The 21,198-nt window shown below is 42.6% G+C and overlaps 1 protein-coding gene across 3 annotated transcripts in view; it reads left to right on the forward strand.

Moving 5' to 3' along the window:
• Window positions 1-21,198, forward strand: part of cfap221 (cilia and flagella associated protein 221) — a 287,241-nt gene that overhangs the window by 134,778 nt on the left and 131,265 nt on the right. For all 3 annotated transcript variants that reach the window (XM_072473164.1, XM_072473166.1, XM_072473165.1), the window contains 4 exons: window positions 6,104-6,242; window positions 15,311-15,407; window positions 16,076-16,184; window positions 16,388-16,475. In XM_072473164.1, coding sequence (XP_072329265.1) covers window positions 6,104-6,242; window positions 15,311-15,407; window positions 16,076-16,184; window positions 16,388-16,475 — 433 coding nt within the window. The remainder of the gene's footprint in view (window positions 1-6,103; window positions 6,243-15,310; window positions 15,408-16,075; window positions 16,185-16,387; window positions 16,476-21,198) is intronic.

Here is a 21,198-nt window from a genome sequence, read left to right on the forward strand (position 1 = left end):
CTGACCAAGGAAGGGAGGGAGAGAAGTGACATCTCTACAAAGTCGCATGGGGGGGCAGAGGAAAAGTGTTGGATCAATTTTAAAAATACATTTACCAGGCAGTTCAGATATTAAAAAGATGCTCTCTACCGTAGAGTTGATTGCAATGTTTACCAATCACCTCCTCTGGTCAAAATTTTCCCTTTGGTATGATGATTATTATTGTTATTGTGTTTGGCTTTCATTGAGATTTTCTCGAGGTTGTTTACTTATTTCTGACAATTCACTTGAATTTATGAAACTTGAAATTGAGTCGCCTTACTTTTCTTTGGCCTTTCATGGTGGATATGTGCCAAAGCGATCATAGGATCATGGTAAATTTATGGCACTGAAGGAGACTATTCAATCCACTGTGACTGTCCCGGCCATAAAAAAGCTATTCCACCTAATCCCATTTTCTGATTCTTGGTCCATAACCCTTGAGGTTACAGCTTTTTAAAAGCATATCGAAATATTTTTGATAAATGCAATAAAGATTTCTGCCTGTCACCTTTCAGACTGAGAGTTCCAGACTGCCGCCTCCCCTTGAATGAAAACATTTTTCCTCAACTCATTTTCTGCCAATTGCTTGAAATCCATCTTGCCTAGTTATTGACCACTTCGCTAAGATAAATAGATCCTTACCATCCTCACTATCTAGGTCCTCATAATTTTATACACCTCAATTAAATCTCTCATCAGCCTCCTCGATTCCAAAGAAAACAATCCCAGCCTATCCAATCCTTGCAGCTAAAATTTTCAATCCTGGCAACATCCATAAGAATTACCTACTACTTGGGGGGTAAGGGTATTGGACCAGCCAGAACTTCATGAAGAAAAGAGGGACGTCGCCCTTGCATTTGCTTCCTTAATTGCCCTGAGAATCCTGTTCGGCTGGCGATCAGCAGCATCACCCACAGCTGCAGACTGGCTGGCAGACCTATCAGAATTTGTCCATCTGGAGAAAATCCAAGTACACCATCCGAGGGTCGGACAAGGGCTTTCACAAAGCGTGGGGGCCATTCATCAGCCTGTTCCAAGACCTGTTTCAAGCCAATAACTGATAAGAAGGGAGGGGGTACCAATAGGAGTCACCAGGGCTACACAAAGCAGACAGGAACAAGGGGGATGGGGGGGGGGGGGGCAGAGGCAACGGTAGAGGGACCCAAGGAAACACCAGGAGGGTACCGAGGGAGAGATCAACGAGGGGGCCAGAGGGACCCCCCACAAAGCCATAAGAACAAAATGAGCAATGGATAATACATCTATGGCGGAGGTTAGAGCCAGGATAGCAGGAAAGGGTGGGGGAGGAGGGGGGTGGGGGCAAAAAAGGAAAAGCATGTAAATTGTAAATAATAACTATTTCGATCATCTGCATAGTGTACAAATGTAAAAATGCAATAAAATTATTTATAAATTTCCTATTGCTTGATGACTATTTGGTCAGTCTGTATAGTTGATTTTCAGACTTTACTTGGTCTATATTTTCACCTTTTGCACTCTGTTCAGTGATTTGAATAATTTAAAATGTATGATTAATAGTGTTAAATTAAGACAATCAATGAAATGACTCAAGATCTCTATTCTATTTGCCCAGGCCTGTGCGCTAGAGAAGACACTCCAGCTTACTAGTTTATATTGGCAGAACAGAGGAAGCTGCATTTACCAGTTAGAAACTCTCACTTGACTGGCATAGAGCAAGGGGTGGCAGTGGTTACGCCTGACAGTGGGACAGATCATTGCCTCTCATTGGACAGTTACTACCCGCCTCAAGCTGGACAGTCCCCAGTCAATTAGGTGCTTTCCCATCACAACTTGTTTGCTTCAATGAGTGCTTGGAGCTTAGAGAGTCATCTGTGCACCTGGTAAGATAAACTCAACAAAAAAGACACCAGTATTTTGCATTACAAACTGGAATGCAAGGACCATGTGTTCTGGCCTTACTAACAGGCTTGTGCATGTTGTTGATGCACGTAAGACAGTGGTGATCAACAAAGAGCTTACACGGCTCAATATGGACTGTGATGCGCTGCAAGAAACGAGGCTTGCTCAGAGTGGATCCTTTAAAGAGAAACATTACAAGTCCTTCTCACAGGGTAGAACTCAAAAAGCAACTCATGAGTATGGAGTGGGTTTCACAGTGAAATACATTCTACTTGTTGAACCATCTATAGAAGTCTCAGACAGACTTCTTACATTTCACTTGACAACAAGCACAGGCCCAATTAACCTAATGTTCATCTATGCCCAACACTCACCATCACCATCCTCAACAGTGCCCTCATCATTCATAGCTACACAATGCTGATTGTGGCATTGACCACTCCCTGATGTGTAGTAAGGTCAGGCTTCAGCCAAGGAAACTGTAAAACTCGAAGATAAAGATCGCCCTTGGATCAACAGTTGCCAATCCATTGACATACTGGACATAGATTTAAGGTAAGGGGCAGGAGATTTAAAGGCGATTTGAGGAAAAACTTTTTCATCCAGAGTGTGCTTAGAACATAGAACATACAGTGCAGAAGGAGGCCATTCAGCCCATCGAGTCTGCACCGACCCACTTAAGCCCTCAATTCCACCCTATCCCCGTAACCCAATAACCCCTTCTAACCTTTTTTTGGTCACTAAGGGCAATTTATCATGGCCAATCCACCTAACCTGCACATCTTTGGACTGTGGGGGGAAACCGGAGCACCCGGAGGAAACCCACGCAGACACGGGGAGAACGTGCAGACTCCACACAGACAGTGACCCAGCGGGGAACCGAACCTGGGACCCTGGTGCTGTGAAGCCACAGTGCTATCCACTTGTACTACCGTGCTGCCCTTAGAATCTGGAACTTACTGCCAGAAAGGCTGGTAGAGGCGGGAACGCTCACAACATTTAAGAAGCATTTGGACGAGCACTCAAAATGAAATATCGTACAAGACTATGGGCCAAGTGCTGGAAAATGGGATTAGCGTGGATAGGTGCTTGATGGACATGATGGGCTGAAAGGCCTCTTTCCATGCTGTAAAAACTCTATGACTCAGGAGTTTTGCAACACTCTTGATCAGGCTCTTTTGGACAACAATGCCCACAGCAAGTGTACGGGATCAAAGTGGGATCATCTGCACAACACTATCTATGACTGTAGTCACTGCATACGGGAAAAGAAATCAGAGGAATGGTGACTGGTTTGAGGCTTACTGGACTGAAGTGGAGCCAGTTACTGAAGCCAAGAGGAAAGCCCTCATGAACTGCAAGCAAGCCCCAAGCAAACAAAGTCTACATGCTCTCAGAGCTGGCAGAACAAGTCTCTGCAGACTGTTCAGCACTGCATCAATCAATATTGGTTGAAACTTTGCAACAGCATACAATCTGCTGTTTTTATATAATTTTATATAAAGTCTCATAGATAAAAAATAAGTGTATTAAACTGAGTTGGTAAAACTGCAGAAACCAGAGGAAAATAAATTGAGTCAAAGCATTCAATTGTTTAACAAGTATTTAAAAGTATATTAAAGCTTGAAAAAATATTTTAAAGTATGTAAGAAGTATTTAAAGTATTCAAGTATTGTATAACATTCACCTGTCTTTGAGCTGATGACTGACCTTCAGGGATGTGTCTTAATCCGTGACACACATTAGAGCATGTGGCTTCACTGGGAATGTGCCTTGTTGCTAGGCCTCACAGATCCTACTGACTTTGGACTAAGCTGGAGCAAGAAATTTAAGTTATTGCTGCATCCCAACAAACCAGGTAAACTTGCATTCCCAGTGCAATCAGATGCCACTTCACTGCTGACTATAACATCCAGGCTAATGTGTGTCAGTGTGCTGTATCACAAAGTAATAGGAATATAGGTTTGCATTTGTAATTCCCAACATATCAATTTATTGTTTTTATTTTTTCTTGAAGTAGAAACTATAGGCTAGCATGTGGACTTTGGATTTTTAAACATCCTGGGCATGAAATTCCATTCTGCAGAACCACTAGAGATGGCAGTACAGAAGCTATCCTCCTTTGGATGCATGTTATGTCACCAGCTGCTATGGTACCGTCCACACAGCACACTATTTTCAGAAGGGAGCTAGTGTGGCCGGACCCTGTAAACGCCAAAAGCATATGAACTGCATGGTAAACTCATGACATCACACTTTATAAATTTGAATGAATTTTTATATCACTCATCAACGATCAAGCACTCTGTTGCAAATGAGGCCCAGCAATGTGTTTGGTTTATAGATCAGGCACCCAATTTACAGATAAGACATCCTTAATTCTGAAAACGCAAAGTGTCTCATTGTGCTGTGGAGTGTTTCTGGAAGTGTTGTTGTGAGTTTCTGCATGTAGAAGGTACTGTTGCTGTATAGTCACAGGGAGAGCAAAGGCCTACGTGCTCTGGTCACACACAGGCTGCAGCAGGTATGATGGCTCTATTTGCAGTGCCTTTGGATCGGTAACAAAACAAAGAAATTGTGTCGAAGCTACGGAGAGGACAAGCTTTGTGCGATGTCCTATGCCAATTTGCAACATGATTCCTTCATGCTATTTGTCACTGACAGGAAGTTGTCCAGTAGGCCAACCAATATACCCAGAAGGCAGAATTTTTTGTGGAGGCAATGGCCAGCTCCTCCAGCTGAAAAGTCACAGACCAGGTCATATTTGATGGGCCTGGAAGCCCTGACTTGATTTTAAAAACCATCAGGCTGTTAATTGGGTTGATTCATGACTTTCCCCTGCATCTGGGGGATATTTAACCTCTGGTGGAATGACCTGACTCTAAAGGAAGTCCTATCTCTGAGACCTACCAGCCAATCAGATGGTCAGAAGCTCACTAGTTCCAGCATGAAACACCGAGTGGTGGCCCCCACTGGACTGCAACCAATCCCCCAAGGATCATCTCTGGAGGCCAGATCTTTAGGTAAGAACTGGAGGTTGCAACATGGTGGAAACTTCTGGAAAACCCCAAGAACTCGCAGAAAATGCAGTGATATTAAAATGCTGCAAGACTGAGAAAAAATGCACCAAACTAGTCTGACCTGAAAAGAAGCTTCAGAAGCAGAGTGGCAGAGGAGAAATTGTCAAGAAAAAACTCCAAGGAAAAACTTGGAAGTTGAGGGTAAAAATTCAAAATTGCTCCCTGCAGCAGAAAACTCCAGCTTTTATGCCCAGAATCCACAGACCTATCTGGGGTGAGCTAAATCTTCAAACACGAGGCTACAGCAAGTCCTGAATATCTTTAAATAATTCAGAGTTCGAAGTGTAATTTTTTAAAAAACTGTCACTAAAACCCAATCCACGAGTCAGTTAATTAAAAATAATTAATTGAATAGTCCGTAAAAATTGTGATTCTTAAACTCAGCTGAGAGAAAGCAAAATGAAAATGATAATGAAATGAAAAATGAAAATTAAATGAAAATCGCTTATTGTCACAAGTAGGCTTCAAATGAAGTTACTGTGAAAAGCCTCTAGTCGCCACATTCCGGCGCCTGTTCGGGGAGGCTGGTACGGGAATTGAACCGTGCTGCTGGCCTGCCTTGGTCTGCTTTCAAAGCCAGCGATTTAGCCCTGTGCTAAACCAGACCCAGGATTTGACAGATTCATGACTTAAAGTAAAACCCTGAGCAAGAGAACTCTGCAGGGAGCCAACCCAAGCAGCCATTGTTGAGATTTCTTTTCAAACTGAGCACGATGGCATTATAGCGGAGCCTGCCAAAACTGGCAAGTATGTGAAATCCCGTTGTTGCTAAGTGAATGGTGACGCATGTAAGGAGACTGGGTAAGGTGGCAGATTTCCTTCCCGAAGGTCTTTGTCATAAAAGGGGTTTTTATGACAATCTGTTGTCTTCATGGTCATTATTAATGAGTCTCGCACTTTGGTCCAGGTTGGTGAATTGATTGAATTTAAATCCCCTCAGCTGCCATAGTGGGTTTTGAACTCATGTTTCTGGAACTCTAGACAACCAGACCAGTAATGTTATCCCTATGCTACCTTTCCCCAGAAAAGTAGCATTGTTCTTGATCTCCAATTTGCAATTATATTTTTCCATATGTTAAAAGCACAGGTTTCTTTAAATATACTTCATGATATAATCTCAGGTCCCAAGGTGAAGATGGAAAAACTGGAGATACCTTCACAAAGAACTTGCTGGATCCTCAGAGCCTCTCACCAATGCAAATTTCAAGAAAAATGCGACGTCAGAAAATTTTATTGGAACAAAGCCCTGGGATATTGAAGGTAACGTATTACCAAATACGTTGTTAATTTGCTTGGCACATGGTGCCTGTTCAATTCTCTCGTAAATGCCACAAAATCTGCCTCCATCACCCTTCCAGGCAGTACATCCCAGATTGCCAGAAATTGCTGCCTAAGAAAGCTTACCGTAGCCCTTTTGCAAATCACCTTCAATTTGTGCCATCTGGTACTCGATCCTTCTCTGAAAGGGAGCAATTTTTCACTATTTATTATGTCTAGACCACTCATGATTTTGAAATCTCCTCTCAACCTTTTCTTCACTAAGGAGAACAACCATTCTCGTCAATCTTTTTCACAACCACTCTAAAACATTCACTAATGTCCAAGTGACTGGTAATGTTATCCCATATTATTGTTTGTAAAATCTTTTCCACTTCCAGTGTCATAGTGACGATAATACCATAGTCTGGAGTTATGAATCGTAATGTTAGAGGCTCCAAAATTCTTTCCATCACATGGCTGACCAGGAGTATCTCCCACTCTTACTGCCTGCATTGGTATATGTTGGAAGGATTTTCAGGTTGATAGTCAACCTGTTGGGCCACACTTTCTAACTTGGCCATCAAGTTCTGGGGTGGAAGTCTAACCCGGAGATGTTATCCATTGCGCCACAAGATTGGTTGTGCAGGGCACAATTTGTTGAAGACACGAAGCTTGGAAGTACTGGGAACTGTGAAAAGGTTAGTGAGAGACTTCAAGAGGATGCAGACGGGCTAGTGGAATGGGCAGACATGTGGCAGATGAAATTTAATGCAGTGAAATACGATGTGATACATTTTGGTGGTACAATATTAAATAAAGAGTACAATAATAAAGGATTCAAGAACAGAGAGATGTATGGATATGCGTGCACAAATTATTGATAATGGCAGGGCAGGTTGAGAGTGAAGTTAAAAAGGCATACACGATCCTAGGCTTAATAAATGGGTATAGAGTGCAAAGACAAGAAGTTATGGTGAACTTTAATACAATAAACTGGTCCGGCTTAAACTGGAGTACAGCATGCAATTCTAGTCACCACAAGTTATTAAGGATTCTTACTGCAGTTCATGTTGCTACAGCAAGTCGGACACCACCACTACACCCACGTCTAGGTCATCATATATCTTGAAAAGCAGTGTTTCCAATAAGGTTGACCTTCAGGCGGTGCAAATAAAACTGTTCACTGCTATTCTCAGTTTCCCACCACTTAGTTAATTTTGTTCCAGGCTGCTGCTATGGCTTTTATTCCGCAGGCTTCAAATTTTTCTTGCATTTTACCCAATGCCTTTGAGACCACACATACACCACATCAGTTGCACTACCCTCATCAACACCTTTGATTATCAACCAAGTCAGTTAAGCACTATTTGTCTTTAACAAATCTATGTTGACATTAATCATCCAAACAAATGCAAGTCCACGTGACTGGTGATTTTGTCTCCGGTTATTGGTTCTAACAGCTCTTCCGCTACCAAGTGCCACGACAACGGAAAACTGTGACTGGGTGAAGCTACCTACAGCTTCACTAGCTAACCACCACAGCAGCCGCTGACGCTCCCGTGCATGCGTGGACTTGCGCCGACTGGCTAAGTCCTTTCGGCCCCGACTGACATGGCGCCAAAGGCCTTTCCTGCCGTCTGGCAGTGCGCCAACCACTCCGGCGCGGGGCTAGCCCCTCAGAGTGAGGGCCTGGCCCCTAAAGGTGCGGATTTCTCCGCACCTTTTGGGGCGGCCTGACGCCGGAGTGGTTCACGCCACTCCATCCCGCCGGGACCCCCCCGCCCCGCCGGGTTGGGGAGAATCCCACCCTAGGTTCTTCAGTTCCTGCCTAATATTGTTATAATTAGTCTTCCCCCAATTTAGCACATTCACCCTAGGACCACTCTTATCCTTGTCCACCAGCACTTTAAAACTTACTGAATTGTGGTCACTGTTCCCGAAATGCTCCCCTACTGAACTTCTACCACCTGGCTGGGCTCATTCCCCAATACCAGGTCCAGTACAGCCCCTTCCCGAGTTGGACTGTCTACATATTGTTTTAAGAAGCCCTCCTGGATGCTCCTTACAAACTCTACCCCATCTAAGCCCCTAGCACTAAGTGAGTCCCAGTCAATATTGGGGAAGTTGAAGTCTCCCATCACAACAACCCTGTTGTTTTTACTCTTTTCCAAAATCTGTGTACCTATCTGCTCCTCTATCTCCCGCTGGCAGTTGGGAGGCCTGTAGTAAACCCCCAACATTGTGACTGCACCCTTCTTATTCCTGATCTCTACCCATATAGCCTCACTGTCCTCTGAGGTGTCCTCCTGTAGTACAGCTGTAATATTCTCCCTAACCAGTAGCGCAACTCTGCCACCCCTTTTACATCCCCCTCTATCCCGCCTGAAACATCTAAATCCTGGAACGTTTAGCTGCCAATCCTGTCCTTCCTTCAACCAGGTCTCTGCAATGGCAACAACATCATAGTTCCAAGTACTAATCCAAGCTCTAAGTTCATCTGCCTTACCCGTAATACTTCTTGCATTAAAACATATGCACTTCAGGCCACCAGACCCGCTGTGTTCAGCAACATCTCCCTGTCTGCTCCGCCTCAGAGCCATACTGTCCCTATTCCCTAGATCTCCCTCAATGCTTTCACCTTCTGACCTATTGCTTCGGTGCCCACCCCCCTGCCATACTAGTTTAAACCCTCCCGTGTGACACTAGCAAACATCGCGGCCAGGATATTTATGCCTCTCCAGTTTAGATGCAACCCGTCCTTCTTATACAGGTCACACCTGCCCCGGAAGAGCTCCTAGTGGTGCAGATAATGAAAACCCTCCCTCCTACACCAGCTGTTTAGCCACCTGTTTAGCTGCTCTATCTTCCTATTTCTAGTCTGACTGGTACGTGGCACAGGGAGTAATCCCGAGATTACAACCCTAGAGGTCCTGTCTTCTAACTTTCTGCCTAGCTCCCTGAACTCCTGCTGCAGGACCTCATGCCCCTTCCTGCCTATGTCGTTAGTACCAATATGTACAACGACCTCTGCCTGTTTGCAGCGACACTCTTGAGAGGAACGCATTATAGATGCAAAGTTTTGTACTTTGATGGCTATTACTTAAAATTGACCACCTCGCTGAAAAGTCTATATGAATTACACTGCAAGATTATGAGCAACACATCTGTAATTTCCGCCCCTATTTCTCTCAGCAACTTTGGGTGCATTACATCCCGTTCTGCTGATTTATCAACTTCAGGTACATTTAATTTGTCTAGTACTTTCTGTTCATTGATTTTAGCCCATACAGTATCTCAGCCACCTCCTCTTTCACTGACTTTGGCAGCATCTTCTTCCTTGGTAAAGACAAATGCAATATCTCAGCCCTGCCATTTGTCTCCACATGTAGGTCTAATTTCTGACCCCTTACCAACCCTAACCCTCCTCTTACTACCCTTTTACTGCATATATGCTTGTACTGTAGAAGACATGTGCATGTCCTTTTTATATTAGTGGCCAGTCTTCTCATAGGTTTTATTTCAAACTTTTATTTATTTTTCCACTTCCCCCCCCCCCCCCCTGAACTTTGCATTTGAATAACTCCAAAATGACGGGCATCTAACAGAAAAAGGAATAAAAGTCTTCCAGAGGCTTATTGTAGTAAAAGGGTGATAAAAAAAAGAAGTAGGACTAATTAGGGACCAAAAAGCAGATTTACATATAGAGACAGGGGTACGGTTGAGGTATTAAATGTACTTTGCATCAGTCTTTACCCTAAGGAAGAGGATGCTGCCCATGTCAGTGAGAGAGGAGATTGTTGAGACACTGGACGGGCTAAAAATTGATAAAGCGTAAATATTAGATAAGTTGTTTTTACTTAAAGTTGATAAGTCACCAGGATGGATAAGATGCATCCAAGGACATTGACAGAATTAAGGACGTGACTTAAAGATGCACTGGTCATAAATTGAGGGCAGCACGGTAGCATTGTGGATAGCACAATTGCTTCACAGCTTCAGGGTCCCAGGTTCGATTCTGGCTTGGGTCACTGTCTGTGCGGAGTCTGTACATCCTCCCCGTGTGTGCGTGGGTTTCATCCGGGTGCTCCGGTTTCCTCCCACAGTCCAAAGATGTGCAGGTGAGGTGGATTGGCCATGATAAGTTGCCCTTAGTGTCCAAAATTGCCCTTAGTGTTGAGTGGGGTTACTGGGTTATGGGGATAGGGTGGAGGTGTTGACCTTGGGTAGGGTGCTCTTTCCAAGAGCCGGTGCAGACTCGATGGGCCGAATGGCCTCCTTCTGCACTGTAAATTCTATGATAATCTATGATAAATAGATAGATAGAAACATAAATATATATATAGATAGATAGATCGTTAGATTGATAGATAGGTAGATATAAATATACATAGATAGATAGTTAGACAGGTAGATAAGAAGATAGATAGATCGATAGATAGACAGATAGGTAGATAGATAGATAGATAGGTAGGTAGATAGACATATAGATAGATAGATAGATAAATAGGTATACAGGTAGATAGATATATAAATAGATAGATAGAACGATAGATAGATAGGTAAATACATAGATAGATAGAAACATAGATATATAGATAGATAGTTTGTTCTGTAATTCAATGACCAGTGTTCCCAGAGCAGCCATGCAGCAACCCAGTGGTTCCTGTGCACTCTGCACACAGGTTAGATCCTTTAGTTACTGCACATGCTTGGTCATACAAAAGAAAAGGATTATACACCTAAATAAATCACTTTTTTAAAAAAAAAAGAAGGAATATTGGTGAAAACATTATTCCCTGTTATTCCTACTCAGACTTTACACAAATAGGCCTCACAATATTCACTCTATTTAAATCCTTTATTATTAATTTAAACAGTATTTAGTTTCATTACCATTTTCCTTGTCATGTGAATAGTCTTAGCTTGGGTCCAGTTTATAAATCAACGGTCCAGCAACATTGACTAGTGTATATTAAGCAGTGGAGAGCAGGTCACATTCTTCACAAAGTAAGATCGCAGTCCTCTATCATTTCTAAAACGTGCATTTAATCCTATTGTCACGCTTGCTGTTCATTGGAATTCAGAGAATTTGTGCATGCTATTTTATGAACTCGGGCAAGTCTTAGCTGTTGTTTAGAAACATTAGAACATAGAACTGTACAGCACTGTACAGGCCCCTCGGCCCACGATGTTGTGCCGAACTAGTCTGAAACTAAGATCAAATCAACCTACTCCCAATCATTCTAGTGCACTCCATATGCCTATCCAATAACCGCTTGAAAGTTCCTAAAGTGTCCGACTCCACTACCATAGCTGGGAGTATGTTCCACGCCCCAACCACTCTCTGAGTAAAGAACCTACCTCTGACATCCCTCCTATATCTTCCACCATGAACCTTATAGTTATGCCCCCTTGTAACAGCTACATCCACCCGAGGACAAAGTCGCTGAACGTCCACTCTATCCCTCTCAGCATCTTATACACCTCAATTAAGTCACCGCTCATTCTCCTTTGCTCCAATGAGAAAAGCCCTAGCTCCCTCAAACTTTCCTCATAAGACCTACCCTCCAATCCAGGCAGCATCCTGGTAAATCTCCTTTGCACCCTTTCCAATGCTTCCACATCCTTCCTATAATGAGGTGACCAGAACTGCACACAATACTCCAAATGTGGTCTAACCAAGGTCTTGTACAGTTGCAGCATAACCTCACGGCTCTTAAACTCAATCCCCCTGTTAATAAATGCTAACACACTATAGGCTTTCTTCACGGCTCTATCCACTTGGGTGCCAACTTTCAGAGATCTATGGACATGAACTCCAAGATCTCTCTGCTCCTCCACATTCTTCAGAACCCTGCCGTTAACCCTGTAATCTGCATTCAAATTTGTCCTACCAAAATGAATCACCTCACACTTATCAGGGTTAAACTACATTTGCCACTTTTCAGCCCAGCTATGCATCCTATCAATGTCTCTTTGCAGCCTACAACAGCCCTCCACATTATCCACTACTCCACCAATCTTGGTGTCATCAGCAAATTTACTAACCCAACCTTCAACTCCATCATCCAAGTCATTGATAAAAGTCACAAATAGCAGAGGACCCAGCACTGATCCCTGTGGTACACCGCTGGTGACTGGGCTCCAGGATGAAAATTTACCATCTACCACCACCCTCTGTCTTCTATGTGAAAGCCAGTTACTGATCCAATCTGCCAAATTTCCCTTGATGCCATGCCTCCTTTCTTTCTGCATGAGCCGACCATGGGGCACCTTATCAAATGCCTTACTAAAATCCATGTATATGACATCAACTGCTCTACCTTCATCTATGTACTTAGTTACTTCCTCAAAGAATACAATCAAACTTGTGAGGCAAGACTTACCCCTCACAAATCCGTGCTGACTATCCTGGATTAAGCTGTATCTTTCCAAATTATCATAAATCCTATCCCTCAGGACCCTTTCCAATAATTTACCTATGACCGAAGTGAGACTAACCGGCCTATAATTCCCAGGGTTATACCTATTCCCTTTCTTGAACAAGGGGATAACATTCGCCTCTCTCCGGTCTTCTGGCACTATTCCTGTAGACAATGAGAACATAAAGATCAAAGCCAAAGGCTCTGCAATCTCATCCCTCACCCCCCAAAGAATCCTAGGATATATCCCATCAGGCCCAGGGGACTTATCTATCCTTGGGCTTCTCAAAATTTCGAACACATCTTCCTTCCGAATATCTACCTCCTCCAGCCTACCAGCCTGTATCACACTATCCTCCTCAACAACATGGCCCCTCTCCTTTGTGAACACTGAAGAAAAGTATTCATTTAGGGCCTCTCCTATATCTTCAGACTCCATGCACACATTCCCACTACTGTCCTTGACTGGCCCTAACTTCACCTTGGTCATTCTTTTATTCCCCACATAAGTGTAAAAAGCCTTGGGGTTTTCCTTGATCCTACCCGCCAAGGACTTCTCACGCCCCCTCCTAGCTCTACTAAGCCCTTTCTTGAGCTCCTTCCTAGCTATCTTGTATCCCTCAAGTGCTCTAACTGAACCTTGTTTTCTCATTCATACACAAGCCCCCTTCTTCCTCTTGACAAGACATTCAACCTCTTTTGTAAATCATGGTTCCCTCACTCGATCATTTCCTCCCTACCTTTCAGGGACATACATGTCAAGGACACGCAGTATTTGCTCCTTGAACAAGCTCCACAATTGTGCCTATCCCTGACAGTTCCTGTTTCCATATTATGCTCCCCAATTCTTGCCTAATCACATCATAATTACCATTCCCCCAGTTATAAACCTTGCCCTGCCGCATGTTCCTATCCCTCTCCATTGCTATAGTGTAAGTCACCGAATTATGGTCACTATCTCCAAAGTGCTCTCCCACAACCAAATCTAACATTTGGCCCCGTTCATTACCCAGTACCAAATCCAATGTGGCCCCGCCTCTTGTCGGTCTATCTCCATATTGTGTGAGGAAATCCTCCTGCACACACTGGATAAAAACAGCCCCATCCAAACTATTCAAATTATAGTGGTTCCAATCAGTATTTGGAAAGTTCAAGTCACCCATGACAACTACCCTGTGACTACCGCACCTATCCAAAATCTGCATTGCAATCTTTTCCTCCACATCTCTGTTACTGTTTGGGGACCTATAGAAAATTCCTAACATTGGAAAATATACGTAACATATTGTAACAAAAATCATAATATGTAGAAGTTCTAATAAAGGAAATATTTTTTTTTATTTTTATAAAATTAAAAGTTGGATTAAAATTGCTTTGTCCCCACATAAAAGCTTTGTGGGGTGCTTACTCATGACTAGTTTTGCACTTGTTTAATATTCTTTCATATTTCAGTGATAGTGGCTACAATTGTTTAAACTAATCAAATACAGCAAGAGACCAATGTGGCTATAAGTGATTTACATGTTCAGTAAAATGCTTCTGAAATCACAAATCTTTTACATTTATTATGCAGGAGAATGGATACCAGGGTGCTAGCCTTGGCTCAGTGTTACTCTTCCCACTGACTCAGAATGTCATGGGTTCAAACCCAACTTCAAGCCTTAACGTGTCAGCTTGACACGTCGGTGCAGCACTGAAGAAATGAGGCACCATTAAAAATGTCTTTTTTTGAATGTCATGTTCAATCAAGTTCCCACCTGCCTTCCCACCCGAATATAAAAGATCCTATGATACTATTTAAAGAGCACATTGTGTCTTGCCAGATCTTTAGCCCCAACCAGTAAAATAAAATGAATTTGTTATTTGCTTCATGACTATTGCTGGGATCATGGGATTGATTTTAGTAAGGTCAGGTTTGAGAGCAGATCTGGATGGGCACTAAAGATATCTTTATTGACCGGCATGCCAATTCCTCACCTCTATCCTACCCCTTGGGCCATCTTTGCGGAGGATGATGCAGCAGCCACTCTACCCACCTGCACCCAACAGGTAGCCGATCCAGCTCGTTGAGGCCAATTTGATGCAGCTGAATGGGATTCTCGAGTTGATCTTCAGGTTCCAGCAGGTGGCAAAGATCAGGTTAACCACCTAGAGACAGTCTCCGAGCTACAGACCAGGGAAACATTCTTTGAAGCAGGTGTCGTGGTCCTCACTGCCTACCTGCCAGGGTGCAGCCGCAACTGCCAACCATCCTGTAGAGGGTTTTGCCTCTGCCCCATGTTTGTGGCCCAGAAACATTTAAAGTGTGGAAGAGAGGGCACTTCCATTTTGAATATCCCTCTCCCACCCTTGCTTTCCATGGCATCCTGCTGCTGCTTTCAAGCTGGTCGGTCTCTGATTGGTTCGCCAGCTTTGAGATTCTGCCCACTGCCCTAACTGACCACTGTTTCCCCAAAAAGGTGCAGGCTTCTCTCCCCCATTTGAGCCTTTTGGCGGGGTTCAGGGAAATCTCTACCTCGTGGTACAAATTGGCCTGCTACATCTCCCTACATGTTGATGGCCACGTCTCAAAAGTACTTACTTGACTATGATGACATCGTTAGATTGTGAAAAGTATTAAACACAATTTATTTCTTCCTTTACCAGAAAGTGAAAATGCCAAATAATTTATTCAATCCACATGCTGTAGCCGTTGTGTTGAATGAGCAACCTGGAAAACTACGAATTAAAGATTTGCGAGAGGGTAATTCAATCAGAAACATTATTAGATGTGACATTTACCTTGATCAAGTACAAATAAAAGTAATTATTCTGTTGTGAGGAGCATATCTGAATCCTCTATCTACTAAATGGAAATGAGGAGCTGCTGTGGATTTGATGTGCCAATTGCTCCAAGGATGTTTCAGACATGCTCATTTAGTCAATTACGTGTTTTTAACAATCCCTCTGTAAACTGCAGCATATCCAAAATCCTGCTGCCTATATCCTATGCAGCGCCAAACCCTGCTCGCCTATCATCACAGTCCTCACTGACCCATGACTTTTGCTCAACTTTATACTTTTTTCAAGAACTTTTATTATATTGCTGTTAGCTCTGTTTGTGAAAGAATATTTACATATTTTGTAAAAATAGTTAACATTTAAAAATTGTGCTGTGAAATTTACCAAATAGGTCTCATCATTCAAAACTTGAGTCAAGCTTTTATCAATACCTAATTGTATTTAGTACTACAATGCAACTTCTACAATTGTTGGTGTGTTCGTCTTGCTTGATTCACTGGTAAATAATGCTCACAAGCACATGCACAAGTGTCCAGCCTCAAAAAATTCAACATGACACAATCATGACATTTATGACACTTGTGATTTTTTTTCAAATATTACATCTTAACCCTTTGTTTTTTTCTTAAGTATTGACCAATGTTCAAGGAGCATCAAAAAGCAAACAGGCAAAGGAAGCAGTGTTTAATCAAAAAGTCAATAAAACAGTTATGCTGGAACGGGTTAACCAACTACGATGGTAAGCAAAAGATAAAAGTCGCAATAGTGCATATCTGTACTTTTACTTTTTGGAATATAAAGCGCTGTAATTTTGATTTTTTTAAAAAAATGTTATGTTGGCACAAAACACCATCAGTCTGTTCACTGAGGTCGCCAGGGAAGTATTCTGTTTCATAGTTTGTTTCGAGATCACACTAATCATGTTTTTCTATTATTCTTCAGGCAGACGCACCTTGGTAGAGATCCAATATCTGCTGAAGCTACGCAGTTGGTTCTGGAAAAACGGCAGATAGCAGATGAAGAATACAAGGTTTGAATTAATTTAGTACCACATATATAAACTAACCACAGGTCATTTTAGCAGTACAGACATCTCCTTGACTCCAGACCAAGCTCCATAAAAGAAATCTGCAGCCAGGGCAGAATGTATAGAGTCACTGGATAAAAGCAAATTATTGCGGATGCTGGAATCTGAAACCAAAAGAGAAAATGCTGGAAAATCTCAGCAGGTCTGGCAGCATCTGTAGGGAGAGTAAAGAGTTTAACGGTTTGAGTCCAGATGACCTTTTGTCAAAGCTAAAAAACATAAAAAGTGGGAGATATTTAAACTGTGGGATGAGGGAATGAAAGATGAGTCATTGCCACAGAAACCAAGGGAAAAGAGCGCTAATAGCCACAGAAACCTAGGGGAAGGAGTGCTATTGGCAGTCCCCAGAGAGAATAAAAGGTACATAGATGATCTGGAGTTGGGGACCAAGTGTAATGAACATAGAACATTACAGCACAGAACAGACCCTTCGGCCCTCGATGTACTGCCGAGCATTGTCCAAAACCAAGATCAAGCTATCCCACTCCCTGTCATTCTGGTGTGCTCCATGTGCCTATCCAATAACCGCTTGAAAGTTCCTAAAGTGTCCGACTCCACTATCACAGCAGGCAGTCCATTCCACACTCTAACCTAATGTGTCAAGGTTTGCAGATGACACGATCAAAGTTCACAAATGACACTAAGATGAGTGGTAGAGCCAAGTGTGCAGAGGACACAAAGTCTGCAGAGGGATATAGATAGTTTAAGTGAGTGCACAAGGGTCTGGCAGATGGAGTTCAATGTTGATAAATGTGAGGTTTTCCATTTTGGTAGGAATAACAGCAAAATGGACTATTATTTAAATGGTTAAAATTGCAGCATGCTGCTGAGCAGACCGACCTGTGTGTCGTTGAATCGCAAAAGGTTGGTTTGCAGGTGCAGCAAGTAATTAAGAAGACAAATGGAATTTTGTCCTTCATTGCTAGAGGGATGGAGTTTAAAAGCAGGGAGGTTATGTTGCAGCTGCATAGGGTGCTGGCGAGGCCACACCTGGAGTACTGTGTACAGTTTTGGTCTCCTTACTTGAGAAAGGATCGACTAGCACTGGACGATGTGTAGAGGAGATTCTCTAGCTTGATTCCGGAGTTGAGAGGTTTGTTTTATGAGGAGAGACTAAGTAGACTGGGACTATGCTCATTGTAATTTGGAAGAATGAGGGGGGAATCTAACAGAATCATATAAATATATGAAGGGAATAGATAGGATAGAAGCAGGGAAGTTTTTTCCACTGGTGGGTGAAAGTAGAACTAGGGGGCATTGCCTCAAAATAAGGGGGAGCAGATTTAGGACTGAGTTGAGGAGGAACTTCTTCACCCAAAGGGTCGTGAATCTGTGGAATTCCCTGCCAGTGAAGCAGTTGAGGCTACCTCGTTAAATGTTTTTAAGGCAATGTTAGATAGTTTTTCAAATAGTAAAGGAATAAAAGGTTACGGTGAGCAGGCGGAGCAGGTTCGAGGGGCCAGATGGCCTACTCCTGTTCCTGGTTCTTATGTTCACACAGGTGGCTTCCAAACTTCGCTGTTAAATTAAGTGAAACCTGAAGCTAAATTTTGACAAGGGGATCAGTTTGCTAATTTAATACTTTGTTGAATGGCCATCCTTAATTGGTCCAAGTCCTGTTTCATGTTCAGTGGTAAATGTTACCTCCTGATCAGCTGTGAACCTTGTAAAATAATCTATCTTCTTTCTTCTTAAGTAGTTGGCTACTCTAAGGTCTTCTGTCCCTTAGACTCCCTTGCTGATACCAGATGGGAACTAATCTATTTCTAACTATAAGTTATTATAGGATCCCAAATCTACGAGGAAGAATTTTAACTCACTTACCACTCTGTCTTTTAATGGTCTGGATCTGTTGAAGATGTATAGGTGAGTCTTTTTGGTAAACCACTATTTCAGGTTTAGATTTGAAATAAACCACTATTTTAAGGTCTGGGTCTGGGTCTAAACTAGGGTCTAGTTTAGCACACTGGGCTAGCACACTAGCACAGCGCGGGTTCAATTCCCGTACCAGCCTCCCTAAACAGGCGCAGGAATGTGGCAACTAGGGGCTTTTCACAGTAACTTCATTGAAGCCTACTTGTGACAGTAAGTGATTATTATTATTATTTCAGGTTTAGATTTAAAATAAACCACTATTTCAGGTTTAGATTTAAAATAAAACTTATTTTTATTTGCTTTAAAATCTTAACAAATTACTTCATATTTAACAATCTCTTTTAGTTCATCAGACTTCAAGAGCTTTCTTTAACGATTCTTCTTCTGTCTTGATAGCTTGTGGTTGTTCTTATGCTTCGGTCTTCCAGCTTCTTCTGGTTCCCATGGACCGATGAGCTGACTCGAATGGGATCTAAGAATAAACTCAAACCGAATGCTCTAAGGTTGTTGATTGTGTGTTTTTGCCACTGGCGATTGGAGACTTTATACTCTTAAATTTGCCTCTCCCGCACATATCAACCACAAAGCATTGTCTCATAATTTCATTTATAGATATGTCACATTTGAAGAAACCCCGCAATCCTGTACCTGGCTCAAGGCTGCTATACATTTAAATCTACTTGTCGCCATTTTCCCAAAACATACACATCCTGTTCAAGATTGCCACGTTAGCAAAACCCCTTTTTCTCAAAGAATTTAACAACTGTTACGCTTCTTAAACTAATTTACAGCTATATCCTGTCTACTTTTAACACTCGTAGTTCTTCTTAAACATCCGTTCCCGTGTGTGCTAGCCTCAAAAATCTTGTCAGGTTCGATTCCGGCTTGGGTCACTGTCTGTGCGGAGTCTGCATATCCTCCCCATGTGTGCGTGGGTTTCCTCCGGGTGCTCCAGTTTCCTCCCACAGTCCAAAGATGTGCAGGTTAGGTGGATTGGCCATGATAAATTGCCCTTAGTGTCCAAAATCGCCCTTAGTGTTGGGTGAGGTTACTGGGTTATGGGGATAAGGTGGAAGCGTTGACCTTGGGTAGGGTGCTCTTTCCAAGAGCCGGTGCAAACTCGATGGGCCGAATGGCCTCCTTCTGCACTGTAAATTCTGTAACAAAATTGCCATGTCTACCTAACCACTGGTTCCCTTTTTCTCAACACTGATATTTTTTTCAGAAGTCGTTACGCTTCCCAAAACAATCAACAGCTATATCATGTCTATCTCAAACACTCATGATTTTCTTAATGATCCTTTCTAATGCTGCTGTTTTTCTCAAACTTTTAACCTCTTCTGTGCTTGCTAGCTTCAAGCTTTTAAAAGCGTTCTGACATTCCCACTTGTATGTTACTTTACCTATGTTTCCTTCATTCTGTTTATTTTGTTCCAAACTACATTCTCCTTTCCCATTTTCATCTCCATGTTTCTAAAGGCACCAGCTACCAGATAGGTCCACAGTATTTATTTCACCACGAAAGGTAATGACAATTTCATATACACATTACAAACTTATTGTCCCAGTTCTTCCAAACCCCAATCTCTCTACATTGAATTCCACTCATCACTTACTGAACAATTATCTTGTGCTTGCTTTCCCAGCCACATTGAGCACAGATATTTAGAAGAGGCCTTCCCACGGCACCCCAATGCCCTAAGCAGAGATCAAGGGGCTGGATCTTTGCAGAATCAGGAAGGTTGACCTGCCTTTAAAAATGGCAGGCAGGACCTGGATGAAGAAGTCCCTGCTCCATTTCAAACAACCCATATTTGCCGGTAGGGGAGACGGGGCAATATCAGATTCACTCGGAAGGAAAACCCGATCTCAGCAGGGCCATTTGAATTTAGTACTGAGTTCAAACAGATCCTATTTTGGCTTTTGCAATGGCGCTAATCCACAGTGTGAGAGTCATAAATTTATGAAGTGGACATGAGAGCTCTTGAAGGGCTGATAAGATCTGCTTAACTGTCATGAGAAGGTCGGCTTAACTGTCATGATTTGGGGTTTTCCAAATTCCCCTGCTATTGTAAAGACTACTGGCTGCAGTTATCAGTGATAGTTTTAAAACAAAAACTCTGCTCGACTATGCTGATTAGAAGGCAAGCTGCAGTAACATCTGTTTGAGTAGTTCTTAATTTGTATTCTCTCCTTTCCCTATGGATTATTTTTTCAATTCAGCATACATTACCAGCCAGGTTGCCAGAATTATGGTTACATTGGCATCCTATAGTGTGCTTTTAGTAGTGGTATATTCTTGTAACAAAGTCTCAATGCAAATAAATATGATTTAGAGTAACTTCCATCCCATCGTTTTTCAACAATCAGGATGACAATTGAAAATTGCACAGCTGGATGTACAATGAAACAGCAACGGAATTCTCCGTTCGGGCGGCTATGTTCCCCTTCCGGAGTTGAATTGGAAATGATTTGCGCTCACAGCAAATTCAGTATCACTCGGCATGCAAATTTATGCATGACAATGCATGCCAAATGCAGGAGGCATTTGTCAGGGCTACAGACGAAGCCTGTGTGGAATATAAGGAAAGTAGGAAGGAACTTAAGCAAGGAGTCAGGAGGGCTAAAATGGGTCACGAAAAGTCATTGGCAAATAGGGTTAAGGAAAATCCTAAGGCTTTTTACACATACATAAAAAGCAAGAGGGTAGCCAGGGAAATTGTTGGCCCACTGAAGGACAGGGGAGGGAATCTATGTGTGGAGCCAGAGGAAATGGGTGAGGTACGAAATG

This window comes from Scyliorhinus torazame, chromosome 2 (genome assembly GCF_047496885.1).
Source record: "Scyliorhinus torazame isolate Kashiwa2021f chromosome 2, sScyTor2.1, whole genome shotgun sequence".
NCBI classification, from domain to species: domain Eukaryota; kingdom Metazoa; phylum Chordata; class Chondrichthyes; order Carcharhiniformes; family Scyliorhinidae; genus Scyliorhinus; species Scyliorhinus torazame.